Source organism: Erythrolamprus reginae, chromosome 1, assembly GCF_031021105.1.
Source record: "Erythrolamprus reginae isolate rEryReg1 chromosome 1, rEryReg1.hap1, whole genome shotgun sequence".
NCBI lineage: Eukaryota > Metazoa > Chordata > Lepidosauria > Squamata > Dipsadidae > Erythrolamprus > Erythrolamprus reginae.
In genome coordinates, this window is record NC_091950.1 from 296,085,056 (window position 1) to 296,110,616 (window position 25,561).

Genomic DNA, 25,561 nt, shown 5'->3' on the forward strand with positions numbered 1-25,561 from the left:
TACTAAAAGGTAATGCCAGCCATCAACTTTAGAAAAGAGTTTACATTAATAGGGAAAAGTAGCATCCCCAGTAAGGACTAGAATTGTTGCAAACTTATATTTATAGACTTCTACTGCTTAGACCTAATTAGAATAGAATCAGGGATAGATAAGCTTTTGATTTGCACTAAAAGGGCTCTTCCTAAATTCTAAACTTATCTTTATACAAGTTTGTCCCATCTTTTGGAAAAATACCATCTTATGCCACGGAAATATTTTCCTGAAAGATGACCATAATTTTCATTATCTTATTCATTTGTTTCTAACAGCAGTATCATTACCTTGACTATGGCAGTAAAATCCAGTTACAGTAAGACTGATTTTAAGATACATGTTGATGGCAACAACTGAAAGTTTTACAGCAATGAAGCTTATTGAAAAACTTTATTACACATTGTTGTAGGGAATTCCATAAATTTAGCCAGGGAAATTCGAAAAGGAAACAGGCAAAATAGCAATGTTGCTACTTATTGATTAATCAATTATGTGCAAAGTTAATGTTAACCTATCATTTGGTAATGTGAATTGCAAACCTGTCAATAATCAAATGTAACTTCTAATGTTGGACTGAATTCATCGAAAAAATCCATTACAGCCACAAAGGTTTATTTCACTGAATGGCTAAAAATATAGCCATGGTACCACGATACCATGAAAATTGCACATATAGGCCATGATAACTGTTGCTCGGTTGTTATACAGAGAAACACTTTGTTTTGAAATAATATGCTTTTCTTTAACAGTTTTATTGTACCCAAAAGTTAAATACATTTTTCTCCTACGTCCAGTTTTTAAACATTTGATCCAGTTCACGCTGATTAGAAATGATGCAATATAACAGTGAATTATAATGGCATCATAGTAAATTCACAGTTTTAAAAAAATGTTTTGGTTTATCCAGTCTAATACTTACTAAATCTGAATTGTATAAGTGTAAAGTTTTAACATAATAATGATTTTATCAGAGATACAACTACGGCAGCATCTTATCAAAAGAATTAAGTACCTAGAAAAATAAATTTGTTCCATGTCACAAACTGACCATTGAAATTTTAATACTATACTTCAGTTTTCAAAAGCTGTGCAGTATACAAATATCTTCAGATGCAGCTATCACATAAATAATTGCTGATTTTAGAGGCATCTGTCATAACAAATGTATTTTCTTTTACCTTAGAGGTTTTTCCTTATGATGCTTGTCAGCGCAAGCTCCATAGATGACTATTTCTAGTTATTTTCTGAATCAGCTATAACTACAATAAAATTAAATATTGCTATCCATCACCAATTTCAATGGAAAAAAAATTAAGAATATTATTGTAGAGTTTTTAAAAAATGGGAATAGGGAGATCACGGTATTTTCCCAATATGTTTTAGAATGAAGCAATGTGAAAAGAGACCATCTCAATATTTCTATTATTTTATGCCATGTAAATTCAATTTAACTTTGGTGCCAGTAATCCTACAGAAGTAATCCTACTAAAGAATAGTAAGCTTGAATGGCTTCTGTTTTTAGAAAGTATGCTTGCTTATTTCTATATAAAATAGGTTTAGTTTATAACTCAGTGATATAAGTGTCATATTTTCACTAAAAAAATATAATAATCCCCAATAAATTCAATAAATAAATGACATTGAAATGTGTCTATTGTTTTAAAGTTACTAATAACTTAGGCTTCACATTTAATTACAACAAACACCTTTTATTTGAATATTTGAACACAATTGTGCCACTTCTAAAGGCACGAATGTGGCTATGTGTGTGTGTGTGTGTCACACACTTTGAGGATTATATAAACTATAATAACTTCTGATTGTAACATTATTGGTTCCAGTCCATCAAAAAAATTATGTGTAAAAATATGCCTGGAATCAACCCTACTGACACTATAAAGAAGTGAGGAAAAATGAGAACTGCTCACTTATATACATGCCAGAATGTGAGTAGCATACTACACAATACCTAATCAGAACTTTTGTTTTTGACAATAGTAATCATTTTCCAATTCAAGACAGGATAGGATCCTTGAAACTACCGTCTCCCTTGCTAATTTGACAAGTTATTGCTGCCAGGATTTTGATATTTAAGAGATACAGGTCAATGCAGTAGTAAACCTACATTTTCCATATTATGCAGATGTATCACTGCTAAGTCACTTTAGAATTACATCCTATTTATTGCCTAAAAAGCTAAAATAAACATATATTTTACTGGGCTTACTTTCCATATAATCCTCCTGGTTCATTACAATGTAATTGAATGTTAATGCCCTAGGCCAGGGGTGTCAAACTCACATTGTCACAGCATTGTCATATGACTCACCCCCTTTGCTAAACTGGGTGTGGGTGTGGCCAGCCTTTTCATCCAGCCTGTGGGCTGCGAGTTTGGTAGCCCTAGCCTAGGCTATGCACCCATAGTTCTCCATATGCTGTCAAAACTATCATTTACTTTAGAACAGGAACAACATGTGTGCATAAATGCCCTATGTATATACAGTTCCTCCATTTCTGATATAGCTCCTCATATTCTATTCATTCAAGCATAAAGAGGCCTCAAACAGGTCTTTTAGTTGTACTGAAAGAAACAAAATTGTTGGAGTGGAGGTTACTACAGCTTGAGTGATTGGCATAAGATTGCTGCAAAGTCAAAAGACGGATAAAATTAAAACACAAATAACAAAGCCTACAGTTGTAATTCTTCTGAACAAATGCATGAATATCCTGTGAAGTCACTCATGATCTTTACACGGTGGTGGCAGATGGAACTTCAAAGACATCATCTTCCACACTTTCTTCAATTGGTTTCATTTTGGATGATGTTCTTAAACAAGGAGATGGTTGGCCTGCCAACATTTTCAAAAAGCAATCATTTAAAAACAATATAATGCTTAAAACAGTGTACAACAGTAATGAGATATTCCAAATATCTTTTTAAAATATCCTGCAGTTATTGAATGATTTGAGTTAGACAGTTTATCAAGTACCAGGGATAGAAGAAAAAAATTAAAAAATAACATTTTGCCTACAATTCATTCTGAACAGCTCTTTTTGAGTTTCAGAGTATTATATGGACAATATTTCCACAATTTAGTTTCAATCTAAGTGTAATGGAATTCCAATACAATTCCATACACAATTTAGTGTCAACCTTAAGTGTAATGAAATTGCAAGTCTCAGAAGTATTTTTATATAACTTTTTCACTTTTAAATATATGAAGTAAGTAATTTGAACAATGGAATTCTGCTATGTGGCATAGGTTTACCTTGGGAACATTACACATTTACATTTTTTAAATTTTAAAAATAAAAAAACCCAGCATAAAAAAAGCAAACAACAAATATTCCACCTCCCATTCCCTTTGGTATTTAAAAGGAAAATTCTGTTTTCAACACTTTCTTCACAATTCAGTATTTGATAATTATTACGGGTACATATCAAGAAACAATGAAACAGAATAAGAACTTGCTCTGGGTTAATAACAATAGTATTCTATACTTTCTGATAATTTTTTCAGAAGCAAAGATTCAAGCAAAACAGATAGGAAATGTAATAGTTAACTTTTATTTACATTTTCACAATACATGCTCAGAATCAGTTAATTGTTATTGATTTTTTTAAAATGTTAGTTGTTAGTTAGTTACTGGAAACATTCCATATTAATAAAAACAGGATATAAAAGCAAATGAATTAATGAACAAACAAACAAACAAGTAGCTATTTGATAAAATACTATCCATAATAATCCTACATCTGTTTATTCAAAAGTAATTCAACTGAGCTCAGCTCAGTTACTCTCAGGTAAATGCATATATAAGATTATAGCATTAAGCTTTCGGAAGACAAATGCTTTCCACATCGCTTGCAAAGACCATGCAGTGTCAGGGCAGTTTGACCCTGGAGCCTCCCAGGGTTGAAAAGGAACACATCTTCACAGTAATTACATAAAGTGCATCTGTTCGATGGAAGGAAAGGTTCAACCATTTCCCCTATGGGGATAACTTCACATGCCGGTAACTGCATGGCTATGCACGAAGAAGGCCTGTACATGATGCATTTCTTCACTTCCTGTGAAAACTGGAGTCAACCTCATTAGGATGCATCCTGCTTTCCTATTCAGATATGATTGCTAATACTTTTCTGAAGCACCAAGTCTGGAAAAGATTTTTTACCTTTTCCTCCCATTAGGAGATCATGAAGCAAATAATTAATAAAGTGCATTAGATAGATATTCCTATCTACTGTAGATATGCCTAATGGAAGGGATACACAAAAGTAACAAAAGTGGTACAGCAGTTATCTATATAAAAATAAAAAACAGAATTCTGGGGGTTTTTTTGGCGGGTCCCAGGGGAAGAGCCTTCTCTGTGGTGGCCCCGACCCTCTGGAACCAACTTCCCCCGGAGATTAGAACTGCCCCCACCCTCCCTGTCTTTCCTAAACTACTCAAGACTCACTTATACCACCAGGCATGGGGGAGTTGAGATATTCCTTCCCTCTAGGCCATTACAAGTTATGCATGGTATGTTTGTGTATATGTTTGGTTTTATAATAAGGGTTTTTAGTTGTTTTATTATTGGATTGTTATATGCTGTTTTTATCATTGTTGTTAGCCGCCACGAGTCTACGGAGAGGGGCGGCATATAAATCCAATAAATCAATAAATCAATAATCAACTCGAACAGGGTTGCCCAATGTTAGGAGGATTGATCCAAGCTTTGCCTGCTATGCAGAGACTTCAGGGGGGAAAAACAACAACAATCAGCTGGGCTGTTCTTGCAATTTTTAAAGTTTTGTTCTCATTCCCACAAGAATTCGCAATAACCTGACAATCTTCAGTTGTCCTATTAGCATGTGCCTGCATACCTCTGTATATATACAAGGAGATGTGTGATTTTTAAAAAAAACAGATGATGGAAGATTACAGAATAGTTTAGGTGGAGTATCAAAAGAGCAAAGAAAAGTCACCATAAGAACATAAGAAGACCCATGCTGAATCAGGCCAAAGCCCATCGAGTCCAGCATTCTGTGTCACACAGTGGCCCACCCATTGCCCTTGGGGATCTTGAGCAGAAAGAGAAGGCAAGACCCTCCCTTTCCCCTGCCCCCCAACAGATGGTACTCAAGGGAATCCTGCCTGCCTCAGCCAACATAGAGGCGGCACATGGACATCCGTTTCAATAACCATCGATACACTTGGCATCCATGAATCTGTCTAATCCTGCCTTGAAGTTATCAAGGCTGACAGCTGTCACGACCTGTTCTGGAAGTGAATTCCATAAACCAATGACCCTCTGGGTGAAGAAATATTTCCTTTGATTTGTCCTCACTTTCTCCCTCCTCTCCAAGGAGTCTAATGTTAGGATATGTTGCAGTTTAGGATTATGCTCAAAGGGTGCTTTGCAGAGGCATGCACATCACATATATCAGTGCTTCCTTAAAGAAGCTGGCCTAACATAGAATAGTTTATGTGATCCCAGAAAAATATATATGTTTTGAATCCAGGAAGCACCCTAAAGATGTAGCAAGCTGCAGGAGACACAATAGTTGCATAATCCGACTGAAGCATTCTTTTAGCATCTAAATTTCAGCATGTTTGTAGTGTAATAGGTGGTCCCATCAAGCTTCATTTTCAGCCCTTGAAATCCTTCAGTTACAATCTGGGGCCTTTTAAGTACAACTTAAGCACCACCAGCAGCAGCAAAAAAAACCCCAAAAACCACAATGTATTTTAGGTGGCCTGGTGAGGCATGGGCAACATATTCTAGGATACCCACTCCAAAAATTTCCTATCTGGAAATTATAGGAATCGCAGTCCCCCAGATGAGAAAACTAGTAATTTTTTTTCAAGATGGGTAATGTAGTTATTGCAAATATAAGTATAGTGGTACCTTATCTTACGAACGCCTCTTCATACAAACTTTTCGAGATACTAACCCGGTGTTTAAGATTTTTTTGCCCCTTCTTGCAAACTATTTTCACCTTATGAACCCAAGCCGCTGCTGCTGGGGTGCCCTGCTTCTGGACTTCCATTGCCAGCTGAAGCACTGAGATTCCCCTGAGCCTCCCCTCACTGGAAACCCCACCTCCATTGCCAGCCGAAGTGCCAGTTCTTGCATTGCTGGGATACCGCTGAGGCTCCCCTTGCTGGGATTCCCTTCATTTTTGCTGGTGCTGCTTTGAATCCCAGCGAGGGGAGGCTCAGGGAAATCCCAGCAACGCAAGAATGGGCACTTTGGCTGGCGATGGAAGTTCGGAGGTGGGGATTCCCAGCGAGGGGAAGCGAGGGGAAATCCCAGCAATGCATGTACGGGTGCTTTGGTCGACAATGGAAGTTCAGAGGTAGGGTTTCCCAGCAAGAGGAGGCTCAGGGGAATCCTAGCAACACAAGAACGGGCGCTTCAGCTGGCAATGGAAGTCTGGAGGTGGGGATTCCCAGCAGCACAAGGCAAAAGGGGTGATTTTGGGGATGGGGTTGCCACAGAATGAATTAAGTTCGTAAGACAAGGTACCACTGTAGTGACATCATTCCTACTAATCTAAAATTAGCATTGCAAATGAGCATGATATTGTGACCCTAAAACCATGTATGGGATTGTTGTATAAATTGTTCTATGAATTTCTACAGTTGAATGCAAGTATACATAGCAATAGGAATACCACTTATACGCCGTTTCACAATGCTTTACAGCCCTCTCTAAGCAGTTTACAGAATCAGTGTATTTCCTCCAACAACTGGATCCTCATTTTACCAACCTCGGAAGGATACAGCTTTTGTACGCTGATACAATCTTTAATTCTGCAGAACCCAAACTATTATTTCACGCAGGTATGTGACATTAATAATAATAATAAATAATAATTTATTAGATTTGTATGCTGCCCCTTTCTGGAGACTCGGAGCAACATTCAGTCCATTTCATATCATTTTGACAATATTGATGAATACATCATGCTGTTGACTAAAAACATACTTTAAATTCAGTCCATAATAAGGATTCATTCCATAATGACGGAATCCTTGTTGGTTTATTAAAAAAAGCACAAGTCAGATTTACATCAATAAATATTAAATACACACATTCTTTTATTAGTAGGTTTAGTTCTATATATTCTTAGTGTAGAATTAGCTCCTTAGTGCAGAAAATAAAGAAACCAACTTCTGTTTTAAAAAAATGCATTGACATCATATATTGTAGGCTGGTGCTTTTTCCCTTGTGATAGGGTGAACATGGGAAGAAACCCGAATATGCCAAGACCCTTCATACCTATACCCATGAAAATCTACGAAAACAAAGACCATCCTAGCTTTTCAGAAATTTACTGGGCACTGCACTCAAGATGGATTCTCAGTTTAAGTCATTGGCTTTTATATTTAATTAAAATTGAATAGAGTTCCCCTATTACATCTTTAGTCTCCCCTCTATTTTCACATTAAAAAATAAAATTTTGGAGCTTTCTATGAGCTTACTTAGTTAAAAGTGTTTCAGGCTTACACTACCCCAAGTCCTAAGATTATACACCTCTGATTACAATGAGAATATTGGATGAGGTTTAATTTACATAAAAATCTATGAAGTAGTGAAATTCACACTTTCGAAATATGAATGCAGAGGGAAAATTCTTGCCTGTAAGCAGGTCACAGTCTTTAGCAGATATCCAAATGCTTAGATCTATACTAATGCAAAACAGTAGTACATGCTATAATTTTTTTAAAAATAAAATAAAATGGCTAAGTAATCTGATAATATGTTCATTTTGTCTTACCACGAACAGGATGGTTTCTCTGGATTTTTCAGTAGAAAGGGACACAAAGGCTTAAGCACCATATTTGAAAACTAACAGTTAAGTGCATTACCCCACATTAAGAAATATATATGAAGAGACATTCAAATGAAAAAATGTCTGTAGTGTTTTGTTTATGATATTAGTCACACATGGAAAAGGAGCTGTTTGACTGTAACTACCAAGTGATAGGCATGCAAATATTGGCTCTAATGTAAGCACTACAGTGTTGCGTTCAGATGCACCTTGTTACATGATTCCCTTTTCCCCTTCCCAACTCTTCTCCCCAAAAGCAACATGATTTTGGCCACTGACTACAATGTTTAGTGATGCCTGGAAAGGCTGACCGACTAGTTAATGACTCACGAAGGGTAGATGCAGTAGAGGTTCCACGGAGAAAATTTTCTAATCCATCTTCACCATCACTTGAACTGGCCATGCTATTCCTCATTTGCATCACAGACTGTTGAGAACACAGACTAGGCTGGCGATCTATTTTTTGGGATGTCTGCACAGAAAAGAAAAAGAAAAACACATAGACAATTTTCCATCAGTCTTAGATGCTAATAAATACTCATCTCTTATATGCCATTGTTTCTTCTAATTTGCTTAGAGCAGTGTTTCCCAACCTTGGCAACTTGAAGATATCTGGACTTCAACTCCCAGAATTCCCCAGCCAGCGAATGCTGGCTGGGGAATTCTGGGAGTTGAAGTCCAGATATCTTCAAGTTGCCAAGGTTGGGAAACACTGGCTTAGAGCATGTTATTTGTTTGTTTGTTTGTTTGTTCATTTAATTTTTTATGCCGCCCTTCTCCTTAGTCTCACCCAAGTCACACCCACCCAGTGCCCTTGAGGTCAAACACAATCCCGATGCAGTCCTCACAATGAAATCAAGTTTGACCCTGGTTTAGGAGGAGGAAAAGTTACATATAGAGTGCCAGAGTTTGATTAACTGTGGCATTATGTAAGTTTGTATGGCCAATCAAGTATGACAAATAGTTCCCAATGGAACTATAAAAGTCAAGAACTTGGTGTCTTGTGACTTCATGGATGTGCCCATGTACGTTTCTTCACAGCCATGTAGAACTGGTTTCTTTATATCATTGTTCCCAAATTCTCTGACAGGGAAGAAAGTCTTTACTTTCAAAAGGGCATTGCTGCATTAAGATATCTAATCAGATATCGGATATCTTAATGGAAGCATGTTAAAATTTATACAGTTCAGTTTATGACAAGGGAGTTCCAATGCCATGTAGAACAGTAAATATATCCAATGTCTCTAAACATCCTATAACGGAAAGAGCCTTATAGATATTAATGAGCACAGAACAAAGGTGAAATGTCAGAACAGAGTTTTGATGAGTTCTTGATCCAACTCCAAAATCAAATGATGCTTGATAATCATACAGTTTCAAAAATATAACTGTTAAGTGTTCTGCTTGACCTTACATAAAATTCAGCATTCCAACTATTAGTAGTTGTTTATTTAGTTCCTTCAAAAAAAATTATTGCCATAATTCAGTAGTCCTGTTTATCTTTTCTTGGATTTAATTTATAGAAACACATTCAATGCTAAGTTTTAAATAGGCATCCTGGATCAATTGTGTTTTAGGAAGCTGTGTGCGAAAGGATATTGTTGTGTGTTTTGGAAGGGAGCACAACTTAGGTTAACTATAAAACAGTGCATGGAAATCAAAATGCTTAATCAAAATGCTTACCTTATCACTTAGAGTTGGATCATTTAATGAGTATAACTTGTTGGTAATATCCTTTCCAATAAGATACTTAAATATTTCAAAAAGAAATGGCTCTGATTCTAGAAAATATGCAAGTCTCTCTCTGGACCAACATAAGAACTTGCAATTATCATCAGCAGTAATTGACACCTATAAAGAAAGTGTGGTCAATAATTAATACAGAATTTTAATTGTTTCAGTGACTACTTAATTTCTAAGTAGATCTATTTAATTAAGATCTCAGCAAATGATTAATAGCAGCAGCACTCAGACATATTCTGTTTTACACTGTTTCATTTGAGAAAGTTCAAACTGCTGAAATAGTTTTATAGAGGAATTACTGAGTCAGTCATCTGCACCTCTATAACTGTCTGGTTTGGTTCTGCGACAAACTGAAACAGAAAAGACTTCAGGGGATAATTAGAACTACAGAAAAAAAACAATAGCTATCAACTTCCATTGAGGACCTGTATACTGCATGAATCAAATATTTACTGACTCCTCGCATCCTGGACATAAATTTTGTTTTAATGCCTACCCTCAAAACGATGCTATAGAGCATCTCCAACCTTGGCAACTTTAAGACTTGTGGACTTCAACTCAAAGCTGGCTGAGGAACTCTGAGAGTTGAAGTCCACAAGTCTTAAAGTTGGCAAGGTTGGAGACCCTTGCTGTAAAGCATTTCACATGAGAACAAATGGACACAAGGACAGTTTTTTCCTGAACACCATCACTCTGCTAAACAAATAATTCCCTTAACACTGTCAAACTATTCACTAAGTCTGCAATACAATTAATCTTCTGATCATTCCCATCACCCACCTCCTCCTACAAATGACTGTATGATTGTAACTTTATTTCTTGTATCCTTACAATTTACAGTATATTGACTGGTTCCTAATATGATTGGATTGCTTATTTTTATCTGGATTATCATTAAGTGTTGTACCTTACGATGCTTGACAAACGTATCTTTTCTTTTATGTACACTGAGAGCATATGCACCAAAGATAACTTCCTTTTGTGTCCAATCACACTTGACTAATAAAATTCTATTCTGTTCTGTTCTGTCCTGTCCTTCTCATTTCAGATGAAATAAAAATGGTACTCTGACTATACTGAGAACCTTGCTTTCTATTCTACTGCATTTGGATTTTTAAAATCCTGTAAACAAAGACATTGCAGAGGAGGAATTAAAGAAACATGAGAGACAGTATCAAGAATTCAATTAGCCAAGCTTTAATTACATTATGTAACATTGCAAAGCGGGCACAACACTCCAGTGCTGGAAATTATATTTGCGGACAAAGTTTAACTGGTTGTATTAAAAGTCAAAGAAAATGGAAAAGTTGAATCAAAAGCAGAATAATAACCATAATTTTCCTCTAATTATTTTAAGAATAATGTAATGCAAGGATGCTAAACAATTCAATTATCTCTTACTTTTGGGGATATTACCAAAAGTCCTTTATCATTCCATAATTCTGAAATACAGCTACCATATCTGCACTGCCAAAATCCATAGCACTACCATCAGCAGTGTGTTAAAATATGTGTATCTCTTTGCTGCCCTTGTCTGGATTGATGCAGCCCAGCTCTGATGGCCCGTTCTGAAATGGCCAAATACAAGTAGCCATCAACTTACAACAGTCCGCTTAGTGACCATTGAAAGTTATGACGACACTGAAAAAATGTTACTTATGACCTTTTTTCACACTTATGACAGCATCCCCATGTTCATGTGATCAAAATTCAGATGCTTAGCAACTGGTTCATATTTACGAGGGTTGAAGTTTCCCACTTTTTACAACCTTCTGAAAAGCAAACTCAATGAGGAAGCCAAATTTACTTAACAACCATGTTACTAACTTATCAACTGCAGTGATTCATTTAACTCTGGCAAGAAAGGATGTAAAATAGGGCAAAACTCACTTAACAACAGAAATGTTTGGCTCAATTGTGGTCATAAATGAAGGACTACTTGTACTCTGATAATATAGCATAGCATAGCATAGCATAGAATAGAATAGAATAGAATTTTTTATTGGCCAAGTGTGATTGGACACACAAGGAATTTGTCTTGGTGCATATGCTCTCAGCGTACATAAAAGAAAAAGATACATTTGTCAAGAATCATGTGGTACAACACTTAATGATTGTCATAGGGGTCAAATAAGCAATGAAGAAACAATATTAATAAAAATCTTAGGATACAAGCAACAAGTTACAGTCATACAGCCCTAAGTGGGAGGAAAAGGATGATAGGAATAATGAGAAAAACTAGTAGAATATTCAACTCAGATCTTTTTCTCAAGAGGAATATTGCTCCTCCTCTGTCTTATCTAGCATAAACTCTAATCATGTAAGCAGAAGTAACAATATCATGGGATGGACTATCTTTAGGCGAATGCTTCAAGGAGTACAGCCTCAGAATAAAATTCAGCTTAAATGCTGTTTGTATATGCAAGCAAGCTACCGGTGATTGTGTTCAGGGTATCTCCATAAATCTAAATCCAGCAGATGGCACCAGTGTATTAACAAGAACAAAAGGGAGCCAGAGTCCCTATCCATAAACACACAAAAAAAATACTAAGTATACCTCTTCCAAAGAACAAAATGAAAGCAATGTCCAAGCATGTGGGGAGATCCATAAACATTGTCTACGTATCATTAAATGCATATTTACTTTTTTTTTTTGAAGAAACATTTTAGAAATGGGAATTTTTAAAAAATAACATTTTCTTCATTAAAAAAGCACACACAGATTAAGTAAATTATTAAACAAGCAGAATTATATAAACTTGTGGTTAAACACGTACACGTTGAACTCAAAACAATGAGTTAATTGTTCTTGTTTTGATTGAATTTAAACTAATCTGTGGAATAGGAAGTCTGAGATGTTTTCTTTCAGTATATAGTAGAGATAGTATTTTGTCCAAGTCTGAATAAATCAGTGTGCAAAACTCAAAATAGATAATGTGCTAAAAAGAACAGAGGTATCTTGTTAGCCTTCCAATAGGGTCTTTACTGTGTTATGACAACAACCTTTCTATGGCATTAAGCCCAGTTTTTGAGTGGAACATATTACAGTAAGTCACTGATTTTAGATTCCGTACCAGGCTCAATTTCACTTTTACTATCAAGTTAACTAACAACTGCGTACTCATTCCTGGTCAGGCATAGGAACCAGGTTTCCAGGCAGAGATTGCCTTTTACTACACTACTGAAAGGCATTGCAGTGATTCCATCTTTTTATCCCTCACGTTTTGAATGAAGAAAAGAAAAAGAAAATGACTACTTCAGCTTCAACCAAAACAATACAGGAGCACAGAATAGATACAAACTTAAAGTGAATTGTTCCAAACTTGATTGCAGAAAATATGACTTCAGCAACAGAGTGGTCAATGCCTGGAATACACTACTCGACTCTGTGGTTTGATCCCCAAGTCCCCCAAATTCTAACCTTAGACTGCCTTCTGTTGACCTCACATCATTCCTAAGAGATCTATAAAGGGCGTGTGTAAGTGCACCTGCATGCCTACCGTCCCTGTCCCAATTTTCCCTTTTACTTTTATTCATTTCATATATTCATATTATGCATATATGTACTTATATGTAGTATCTAATAGGAGATTGACAAAATAAATAAATAAAACAAATAAAACAAATAAAACAAATAAAACAAAATAAAACAAATAAATAAAATAAAACAAATAAAACAAATAAAACAAATAAAACAAATAAATAAAATAAATAAAATAAATAAAATAAATAAAATAAAACAAATAAAACAAATAAAACAAATAAAACAAATAAAACAAATAAAACAAATAAAACAAATAAACAAAATAAACAAAATAAACAAAATAAACAAAATAAACAAAATAAACAAAATAAACAAAATAAACAAAATAAATAAAATAAATAAAATAAATAAAATAAATAAAATAAATAAAATAAATAAAATAAATAAAATAAATAAAATAAATAAAATAAATAAAATAAATAAAATAAATAAAATAAATAAAATAAAAAATAAAAAATAAAATAAAATAAAATAAATAAATATTTAAAAAAAGAAAAAGAATAAAAGAATAAAAAATGAAAATAGAATAGAAAAAAGAAAAAGAAAAAAGAAAGAAAAAGAGAGAAGAGAAGAAAAGAAAGATTAGCTCTGGACAACTGCATAAGAAATATCTAACTAATTGATTCCAACTAATATTTGAAACCTGCTTGTTTGAAACCTGCTTGCTGGAGCTTCGTTTTGGGAATGTAGGATCTCTGACCACTTTTGTAACCTATTATTTCTTTATTTCCAAAAATCCCTCATTAAGTGCTTGCTGGAGTAGAAGACCTTATTTTTCCAAGTCTCTTTAAGACATACTATGGGCAAGCAATCATTTTCAACCATTTTTTCTTTTTAAAAGGACTTTAGAAATTTGATGGCTAATTACAAATAAAAAGTCCTGGAAGTCATCATTTCCTTTCAAATATACACATACCCATATTTTCTTGATTGCTGTTATCAGTTGCCAAAAATATCTGGCAGATTTTTGAAAGGACACTAAAGCTGCCATCTGTTATCATCTTAGACTTGTATTTTCTGAACTCTTTCCCACAGATCTTTCCATTCCTTAATCTGCTTGCAGCACAGGAAGGCTGTATTATAACTAATTCATTCCCTTTGTAATGGTTCTTTAATCTGTAATGGAAAAAATGGCTTCTTTCTCTTAGATTCCCTTGCATTGAACACAAAGATCTTTGAATAAAGCATCTATCAGCGTTTTCTGAACTGTTCTCGAAGTTGTCCTGTTTTCAGTTTGTTACAGAATAGCTTGAATTACTAATGGATCTTCTACCAACAATAAATAAGACTCTAGTTGATCAGGTTAAAGTGATTATTTTCAAATTATAGTTCCAATTGTAAAATACCATTAAATTCAAACACCATTTGGGTTTCTCAATAATGTCTAGCAAAGTGATTATTTATTATCAACCACTTATCTCGTGTATGAAAAAATATCATTTTAAATCTCTCCAATAACACAACCATAATATTTCACATCAGGAATTATTTTTCCTGATGTGAAATACTTTTAAAAGCTATATCAGACAAAAGATTGTAAATTCACAGCTCTTCAATTTTCTTCACTGAAAAATTTCCATGATAATTATAATCATTCCTAAAGAAACTGCTGGTTTCATACCTGGAATTTCTCATCCCGATTCATCTGAGTTGATCGATATTCAGGAGAATCTATAAAGGCACATGGGTAAATATTATGCAGAAAATGTCCTCTATAGGAGACCTTCATTCTGATGATGAAAATAAGTATTACAACAATTGATAATATAGGCAGTATAGGCTAATAGAGTACAATTAGTTGCAAAGGTGTCAATTAACATTTCTGTTATCATAGAAAAAAACTTAATTGATTTTTGCTAGTTAAAATTCTGCAACTTCTGCAGTTAAGATATTCTCCAAGAGGCATGATGCAAATGCAATCTGCTGCTGAATCATATCCTATTCTAAGATATCCCCTCCTCATCCTTCCCTCTTTCTTGCATTAATTCCTCTTGGTGCATGGTACATTTATATTGTTCACTATCATCTATCACGAATCATTACTAATGATTAAGCTAAGCAAGCTGAAAATATAATTTGCAACTCCGTTACAGTGAATGATGCATTAACATCAGTGCAGATGTAATGTAGCATTATGGATAGCTACATTGGGAGAAAGAGCAAATGAGGGAGAAAGTTTTAAATTGGCAGATCAAGAGCAGAAGAAAGAGGAAAGAATCTGTATTGTTCGGCTTGGTTAACTTCAGTTTGGACTTTAAGACCCTTTTCAAGCTTCTGTTTTTAGTTATGGATAGGTCTTATTCCTTGATCCTGAAGGAAAAAACCTAAGGGTTGGGATTGGGAGAAGTAGTGATGCTCCCAATATTAGTTTCTCAATCTCCATGTTACGAACATTGATGGGATTAATTGAAGCTTTCCTGTTACCTAATAACTAAGGCAGTTTTTCTATATGAAGTAACTAAATAAATAAACTACCAGGAATTTAAAACTGCCCTCTGACTCAGTGTAACAAGAGGAAATCAATCATGCCCTTCATGGCATCGGACCAGAATATCTCCTGCCGCACGAATCCCAGCGACCGATTAGGTCCCACAGAGTGGGCCTTCTCCGGGTTCCGTCAACTAAACAATGTCGGTTGGCGGGCCCCAGGGGAAGAGCCTTCTCTGTGGCGGCACCGGCCCTCTGGAACCAACTCCCCCCGGAGATTAGGACTGCCCCTGCTCTTCCTGCCTTCCGTAAACTCCTTAAAACCCACCTTTGCCGTCAGGCATGGGGGAACTGAAACATCTCCCCCTGGGCACGTTTAATTTATGCATGGTATGTCTCTGTGTGTGTCTGTTAGCATATGGGGTTTTTAATATTTAAACATTTTAAACTTGTCTGATTACCCATGATTTGTTTCTACATGTTGTGAGCCGCCCCGAGTCTCCGGAGAGGGGCGGCATACAAATCTAAGTAATAAATAAATAAATAAATAAATGAATCAATTTTCGCAAACATTTTTGAGGTTTAAAGAAATCAATTTCTTAAATACACAATTCCCCAAAGCTTGGACATTTAACTGAGAATCTATCACATTGTTTAAAATATGTAACAAATGTATGATAACTGAGAGACAAGAATAGAACTTTGAATAGGAGTTACAGAAGATAGCAGCTGACAGGGGATGATTTTCCAAAATACTAAGGAGGATTTGATCTGTTAGTTCTGCAAAACACCAAGAAATTAAAATACCAAACCTGATGGAGTAAAAAGAAAGCACAGGACTGGATCTAACTTTGTTTTGCTTCCCTAAAAAAAAAATCCTTAGGCATGCCCTAAGCAGACTAATGTTTCTATGATTACATGCCAGAGGAAAAGAAAAAGGAAAAAAAATCTTCACTAATTTTATCTATCTCCTTTAGCATCTAGTGCCATTTCCATAATTCAGGGGATTCTCCAAAGTTTTAGATTCTATTTTGGATGAATTTAGAAGGAAAGGAAAATTAGCAAGGCAACTTATACAGCAGAATTCTTTCGTTCTAAAGAGGTCTTCTGTCCAGGAATGGCGTGTGCGTGTGTGTGCGTGTGTAGGGTTTTGATCTAACTATCTTATTTTTAGGTCTATCATACCTGAGCTATAAAAATCCAAATGAGCACAAACTGGCAGCAAACTGAAAGTTCCTTGCTACCATTTTAGTGGTTGTCTGGATTTGTCCAAAGCAGATCTGGTAGCCTTACCTATCTCTGTCACATTGAATATGCATTTTTCATAGAATCCAACTATATAAATGAGATCCAGTTATTTCAGGTACATACTTTCCTTTCAGTAGAATACTTAATCGTTCATCCACTGATGTTTTATCTTCTGCAGCATATGCTTGACCAGTTTTTAGAGTGTCAATAATGCAGAACTGTCCTGTCAATCTTTGGAACAGCTCTGGAGGAACATGGAGTGGTTCAAACATTCTCTTGTACAGGCTACTGAGCTCTTTATTTATTTTTATCTGGAAGACAATAGTGAAGAAATATTAGAAACATTAGATATGCAGAAGAAGTGGTTTTAAGACATGATCGTTTCAGTTAAAAGGCCTGCAAAAATATCATTGCTGGCAAAAAAAAATCAGTAAAAGTTTACAGTCCATTTGTTTACTTAATACTGCTTTTTATAATGTCAAAAGTTAAAACTATTTATGAGTAAGAATCAAAATTGCTTGGTAAAACACAATATAAAAGCCCACAAAAGAGAGGGTGGGGAAGAAAAGTAAAAACAAACAAAATCAGCGAATCATAACATTTTAATTCAAAGAAACCCAGGGGGAGAATTAAGTCTTCAACAGGCATCTAAAAAACACATTAACAGGTGTCACAGACTGGGGGTGGGGGTGGGGACAAGAAGAAAAGGAGCTTTCTAGAGTGCAGCTGCCAGTTGCTTTTGTAACCACAAGATGATATTGTCAGTCACAATACATAGACCTTTTGATGGCCGTAATGATTGTTTAGATTTGTTACAGGATATTAAATATCCGGGTGCTGATTTGTTTAGTCTCAGAAGCAGGAACTTGGCTGGATAAATTGACACTCATTGTGTGTATGATGAGATATCCCACTCAGAATGCTGATTCCATCATACATTCTGCATTTTCTAGGCAAGCACAAGGAAGCCCCACATAGAATGTTATCCAATCTCATGAAGCTATCAGTGTGCATTCAATAATAGAACAGCTGTTATCATAACTAAGAGACTATGTAATCAGCATTCCAACTAATTTCGATAATGGATGCTCTTGGGCAGAAGATTACTTGGGCCTCTAAACTCTATAAGGCTTCCCAAAAGTACTTTCCTGTTCTTTCTGAACCATCACCATTCTGAACACAAAAATCATTCAGGAGTCCTTGGTGCTGCTTAAACTTAGTTGCTTGTTAATGTTTAAATTATAAGGTTCTGATGACGTTACCTAGTTTGGTAATGCAGTGTCTGCAAGTAAACAATCTAATTCAGAGACACCATGGATTCCATAATTCAACACAGAATATATATTCTGGAGTAATTGATGCAATTGATGTATGCAGATTAGTTGATGTTTGCAGCTGACTAGTCTGCAGGCTCCAACTGCCACAACTACTCAGGATATCACCCCAATCGGCAAACATCAACTAATCTGCATACATCAATTGCATCAATTACTCAAGGTGTTACCCTACCAACTAACCAGGAAGTTTAAACACAGATCCACACCCACCCACCAGTATTTATAGAGGGAAGGCAGCTCAGGTCACGCTTTGTTCGCCCTAGCACAAAACCGAAAGCACCAGCCTGAAGATAACGAGTGGGACCTCGTTGAAACATCACCAGGAATCTCTGAAACCTACACAGGAAGGAACCCGGATATGTCAAGACCTTCCTATATATCTTCAAGTCTGCAGAGAGGGGCGGCATACAAATCTAAATAATAATAATAATAATAATAATAATAATAATAATAATAATAATAATGATGATGATAATTATATATATATATATATATATATATATATATATATATATATATATATATATATATATAAATGTCAGTTGCTAATATTCATTTGCAAAAACACAAAGATTGGAACTCCAGCCTGATGATGGTGAATGTGATTTCGCCGAAACGTCAGACATGCAAAACATTACACAGGGCAAAACCCGAACTCAGAACAATCTACATACATATACCCGTGAAAATTTACGAAAACAAATATATATATATATATATATATATATATATATATATATATATATATATATATATGGTTTCGTAGATTTTCACGGATACAGGTATGACGGTCTTGGTATATTCGGGTTTCTTCCCGTGTAGGATTTGGAAATTTCTGGCGACGTTTCGACGAGGTCCCACTTGTCATCTTCAGGCTGGTGTTTCTGTCCTTACTCTCAGGCGAACACTGCGAGACCTGAGCTGCATTCCTTCTATAAATACTGGTGGCTGGGTGTGGTTTGATGGCTCAGCAATTGCCTGCTGTGTAGAAACTTCCTGGTGAGTCAGTGGGGTAACAATTGGGGTCCAGTCTAGTTGCCTTTTCAAAAATAAAAAAAACATTTTTGATACAACTATGACCTGGATAGACATATTACTAGATGAGTCTTATTCATGATTTCATACAATGGATTAAAGTGTAATGTCACCCAATGGCTGGGCTTAACTACAGAAACCAAGGCATGGTTAAGATCAGCGGTCCCCAAACTACGGCCAGCAGGCCGGATGCAGCCCGCTGAGGTCTTTTAACTGGTCCGCGGCAGCACACAAGATTTTACCGATCGATATAATAAGAGGGAGAAATAGAGAGGGAGAGAGAAATGAAGAGGAGAGAGAGAAAGGGAGAGAGAGAAAGGGAGAAATAGAGAGAGGGAGAGAGGGAGAAAGTGTGAGAGATACAAAGAGGGAGAGTTAGAAAGAGAGTGAGTGAGAGAAAGAGAGAAGAGAGAGAGAAAGAAAGAGAAAGAGGGAGAGATAGAGAGGGAGAGAGAAAGGAAGAGGGAGAGCTAGAAAGAGAGAGAGAGAGAGAGAAAGAAAGAGAAAAATGAGAAAATGATGGAGGGAAGGAACGAGGGAGAGGAAAATGAAACAAATGAGAGAAAAGGAAGAGGGAAGAGAGAAGTGAAGAGGAAGGAGGGAGGGAAGGAAGGAGAAATGGAGTTTGTTGATTTAAGTTTAAATTTACTTGTTAATAAAGAAGTATAAATCACTTAATTACTTAATTATTAATTACTTAATTACTTATTACTTCTTCTTTATTTTAAATATTGTATTTGTTCCCATTTTGTTTTTTACTTTAAATAAGGTATGTGTAGTGTGCATAGGGATTTGTTCATAGGTATTTTGTATAGTCCGGCCCTCCAACAGTCTGAGGGACAGTGAACTGGCCCCCTGTGTAAAAAGTTTGGGGACCCCTGGTTAAGATAAATGAAGCTACATGGATTATACAAATGCAAATACTTGGGAAGGGTGGAGTGAACATCTTTTCCAGTTGCATATCCTTTGGGAAGTTCACTTTCAGAATTACACAACATAGCAGCACAGATAAATTATTACAGTGGTGGAATAGAAATGGGGATATTCATGTGCAAATCCATTCTCAACTACTAAAGTTCTACTATAATTTGGGGCAGTTATTCTTGCTCAGACTAACCTACCTCAAAGTGTTTTTGATCTCGGGAAAAGCTGGAGATGTGAGTCAAAACTCCTAAAAGAAATGTGAGATAGAAATCTAAGGGAAAAAACATTCCAGGTGGTATATATAGATTGGGTTTTATAGTTTTATTTTGTTATTCCCTCATAATTTACACATCCGCGAAGAACCTGGGATGCATTGTCTGATATATTCACTAGTTTACCTCTCTCTGCATTGAATTACTTTGGGTTTTTTAATGCTGATAAATTTGGAGAAATCCTATTCAGGCCCTGGCTCTCTGTCTCGGCCCATGCCATTTTAAATCTACATAATTCAAATAATGTTCTTAAAAGAAATCAGGTGGGGCAGCGGGAGTAGACAAGATAATCCTTGTGGGCACTAGACTGCCTGCCCCATTGGAGGCCATGTTTTCCTCAGTCGTACAACGTCCTGTATCACAACATGCTGTGATGGAATGTAAAGGGTTTCTGATTCACATAGTACATCAAATGTAACGCTCTCTAGATGGGGCTACCTTTGAAAAGTGTTCGGAAACTTCAGATCGTGCAGAATGCAGCTATGAGAGCAATAATGGGCTTTCCCAAATATGCCCATGTTACACCAACACTCCGCAATCTGCATTGGTTGCCGATCAGTTTCCAGTCACAATTCAAAGTGTTGGTTATGACCTATAAAGCCCTTCATGGCACTGGACCAGATTATTTCAGGGACCGCCTTCTGCTGCACGAATCCCAGCGACCAGTTAGGTCCCACAGAGTGGGTCTTCTCCGTCAACTAAACAATGCCGCTTGGCGGGACCCAGGGGAAGAGCCTTCTCTATGGCGGCCCCGGCCCTCTGGAACCAACTCCCCCCAGAGATTAGAATTGCCCCCACCCTCATTGCCTTTCGTAAGCTGCTTAAAATCCACCTCTGCCGCCAGGCATGGGGGAATTGAGATACTCTTTCCCCCTAGGCCTTTACAATTTTATGCATGGTATGTCTGTATGTCTGTTTGGTTTTTATAATAATGGGTTTTTAATTGTTTTTAGTATTGGATTATTATTGTATGCTGTCTTGTTATTGCTGTTAGCCTCCCCGAGTCTCCGGAGAGGGGCGGCATACAAATCCAATAAATAAACAAATAAATTAAATAAATAAAACCGTGAAGTCCGTGAGAAAGAGGCCAAACTGACAGCACAATCTTTTAAATAAATAGCCAAAATGCTATGCCTTGTTTTATCTAGGCAGGCAGAGCAGGGATCAATTAATTTTTCACAGAAGGAGAAAATAAAAGAAAACAAAAACAATATAGCATTGATCCAGATAAATAATGATGCTTTAATAGAAGCACTTGGAGCCTCAAGTAGAGAAGGCAATCTTGAACTATTCTTAATTAATTTACTTCTATATCAGCAATAAATAATCAGAATTTTAATAAAGAAACTAAGTGAAATGGGGATGTGTGCTCTTTAGAGGGAAAACAAGATCTTTGTCCTTGGGATTAAAAGAACAATGTGAAGCTAGTTTTTCTTCAATATAAGATCTTTCAGGCTCTGACAATGGGATTTGCCTGGGAGATTGAAATAAACCCTGTGGCAGATAACTGTGGTTTCTATTGTGTATTGGCTCCTCCAGGAATGGTGCCTCAGAGCAGCTGTGCTTGGAAAGAAGTGATGTAAAAGGACAGCTCTGCTGACCACAGAGGAAATTTTTTCAGCGATGAATGGAGCAAATATCATGCATCTCTGCATATGATAAACCAGGGATATGCCTCAAACAACCGCAAAAACATCTGCACCTTTTTCTGACGCCAGCATTTCTTCTGCAGTATCTGATAAGCAAAGCTCAGGAAGTGACAAGGACTATTTTATTTATTTGTTTGTTTGTTTGTTTGTTTGTTTGTTTGTTTTATTTTGTCCAATACACAATGAGGGTTTTAGTGGGTATATATCTATATACACATAGTAAAATACATGATGAAGGTTATAGAGGAGATACTCATAGTAAAATATATCTAAGAAAGAATAGAAAAGAAGATATAGTAATAGAACATATCAATGAAAGAATAGAAGAAGAGATATAGGAATAGAAGAAAGGTATAGGAGATATAGGAGAGCAATAGGACAGGGGACGGAAGGCACTCTAGTGCACTTGTACTCGCCCCTTACTGACCTCTTAGGAATCTGGATAGGTCAACCATAGATAATCTAAGGGTAAAGTGTTTGGGGTTTGGGGATGACACTATGGAGTCCGGTAATGAGTTCCACACTTCGACAACTCGGTTACTGAAGTCATATTTTTTACAGTCAAGTTTGGAGTGGTTAATAATAAGTTTAAATGTTGTCTGCTCTTGTGTTATTGTAGTTGAAGCTGAAGTAGTCGCCGACAGGCAGGACGTTGCAGCATATGATCTTGTGGGCAACACTTAGATCTTGTTTAAGGCATCTTAGTTCTAAACTTTCTAGGCCCAGGATTGAAAGTCTGGTCTCCTAGGGAATTCTGTTTCAAGTGGTGGAGTGAAGGGTTCTTCTTCTACTTCTTTAAACCATTCACTAGCCACTAAAACATCTCTACATATACACCCCAGCTCCATTTCTAAGATTACAATGATGCAGCTTGCAATACGGGTAACCCTCAATTTACAACAGTTCACTTAGTGACCGATCGAAGTTATAATGGTACTAAAAAAAGTGAGTGACCCCTTTTCACACTTATGACAGTTTCAGCATCCCCACAATCACATGATTTACATTTATTTATTTATTATTTAATTAATTAATTTGTCAAAAACATGTAGAAGATAGTAGGTATTGGTATAAACATAAGCAAAGTAGGTAAAGGTAAATTTGGACAGTAGGACAGCAAGACAGGGACAGTAGGCACAATGGTGCGCTTATGCACACCCCTTACAGACCTCTTAGAAATGGGGTGAGGTCGACTGTAGACAGTCTAAGGTTAAAGAAACCACAGTCAGGTAGTGTATTCCAGGCATTTATCATTCAATTGCTAAAGTTGTATTTTCTGCAATCGAGTTTGGAGCAGTTTATATTGAGTTTGAATCTATTATGTATTATTGCAGTTGAAGCTGAAATATTCATTGACAGGTAGGACATTGTGGTAGATGATTTTATGAATTACATTTAGATCATAGTGAAGGCAATGTAGCTCTAGGTTATCTAAGCCCAAAATTTGAAGTCTGGTAGAATAAGGTATTCTGTTGCATGCAGAGAAGTGGAGGACTCTTCTTGTGAAATATTTCTGAACTCTCTCAATTGTATTAATGCCCGAAATGCAGTGCGGGTACCATACAGGTGAATTGTATTCGATAATTGGTCTAGCAAATGTTTTGTATGCTCTGGTTAGCAGTGCAATACTGCCAGAGAAGAAGCTACACACGATTACAGGAACAACTCTTAGTGCCTTTTTTGGCAACGTTGTTATACTGAGCATTGGCACTTAGGTCATTAGATATGAGTACGCCAAGGTCCTTAACAGAGTGGGGGTTATCTACACAGTCATGTCCTCTAAGCTTGTATTTTGCGTTCTGATTCTTTTTGATAATGAAATTCTTTTTGTAATGGCCTAAGGAGATCAACACTCTATATCAATGTGTGCATAATTATTAGGCAGCTTCGTTTCCTCCGGCAAAATTGGTGTTCACCCCACCTTAGTAGGAGGACGAGATAAGTATTATAAATAATGAAAAGAAAAACTTCATTGCAGTGGACATATAATAAAGAAGAAGAGAATGAAGGGGAATAAATTGTACCCTACTGAGAATTATGCTGAAAATAGAACCAATGTATAATAATGCTCTTATTAAAATATTATTATTGGATATATGATAATATACTATTATTATTACTATTAGTAGTAGTATTTAATAAGTTCATTTATAGTTCAGTTATAGTTATAGTTCAGTTCAGACCAAACAATGCCATAATTACAAATGGTGTCCAAATATAATCAGGTTATTTACTTAGAATAACATATAATAACAATAAAACGATACAATCAGAAATGGGTTCTTAGCAGTTCCTAGATGGGTTCCTAGCGGTGTGGTCCCATGCAGTAGTCCGGTAGTGGCCCGCCAATTGCGCAATTTGTGTGTGACGGCTCCAGTGCTGTTCTTTGCCATGTTTTTTTGCTAATCTTTGAGATTTTTTTGCTCTCTAAACATGTGCAGAAGGAAAATTGTCCCTCTGCACATGCGTGGAAGCATGTGTGCGTGCGTGAGGGGACACGCACACACAAAATGCCATGATGGCTACACAACGCATCAGTAGGCAGGTAAGAGGAACCGCCCCTGGATACAATATAGTACTCCACTAAAATCCTGAATGTTTATTCTTACTTACTTATTAGGATTTATATGCTGCTCCATTCCCAAAGAACTGTAAGTGGTTTAGGAGCAGTCAAGAAGATTAAAAGCAAACAAAACAACATGGTATAATTAAATTACAAATGCATAACTCTTGGCACTCAATATTTGCACATGTTATATTCATCCTACGCTAGGACTATAGCTATGTAAATGAAAACCTGAAGGGTTAAGTACTAAAAGTACAGTTATTAATAAAGATTAATAACCCTTCAAACTTTTTTTTTGGCAGTGATAAAAAATAGAAAGCAAAAATACCTTGTGGTGTCGTAATTTTATATATATATCAATACATTAGCCGAAAAGCCCATTTAGAAGCAAAACCCAATTCTTTTAAATAACTTCTTTATGCATCTATCATTGCTTTAGTGGTGGTGAACGTACCGGCCTCCTCTTGTACAGCAAGTATATGAAATGCAGAAGATTGACAACAAGGAATACCGAATTCCAGACTACCATATCCACAGCACAACGAAAGAGTGCTGCCCAGATGATAAAAAGTATACAACCTGCGAAAAATAAAAATGTGAAATTATTAGGCATGCAACTCTGCCATCTCTAATCCAAAAAACTAAGTATAGTAGAATATTATGTTCAAATAAGAAAAGACTAATAGTAGCAAGAACAATGAAGATTATGCCAGGAAAAGAAGTTATAGCATTACAAAATAGTGTCATCCACATTTGTCTGGAAGCAGAGTCAGGAAATGAAATTGTTCATTTATTTTGTTAAGTATTTATGGATTGGTTTTTCACACATATTCTAAAACAACCACACCCCCTCCTAAAATCAAATAAAACCAAACAGCAGGAATAGAGAAATATGTTTATAAATATATTAAAGAGGATTCTCACTATACAATAGATTCTCAAGGGTGCAACATTTAAT

At 36.0% G+C, this 25,561-nt stretch overlaps 1 protein-coding gene across 3 annotated transcripts in view; it reads right to left on the reverse strand.

Annotated features, from left to right (window-relative positions):
- Window positions 1–749: 749 nt before the first annotated feature.
- Window positions 750–25,561, reverse strand: part of POPDC1 (popeye domain cAMP effector 1) — a 29,172-nt gene continuing 4,360 nt past the window's right edge. The window contains exons 3-8 of one of the 3 annotated variants that reach the window (XM_070733282.1): window positions 25,058–25,182; window positions 16,944–17,131; window positions 14,767–14,875; window positions 9,542–9,709; window positions 8,189–8,330; window positions 750–2,882 (exon numbers count right to left, since the gene is read on the reverse strand). In XM_070733282.1, the coding sequence (XP_070589383.1) occupies window positions 2,782–2,882; window positions 8,189–8,330; window positions 9,542–9,709; window positions 14,767–14,875; window positions 16,944–17,131; window positions 25,058–25,182 (833 nt within the window). In that variant the 3' untranslated portion in view covers window positions 750–2,781. Of the gene's footprint in view, window positions 2,883–7,017; window positions 8,331–9,541; window positions 9,710–14,766; window positions 14,876–16,943; window positions 17,132–25,057; window positions 25,183–25,561 lie in introns of those variants that run through there. The other 2 variants (XM_070733280.1, XM_070733281.1) reach the window with 2 other exon arrangements.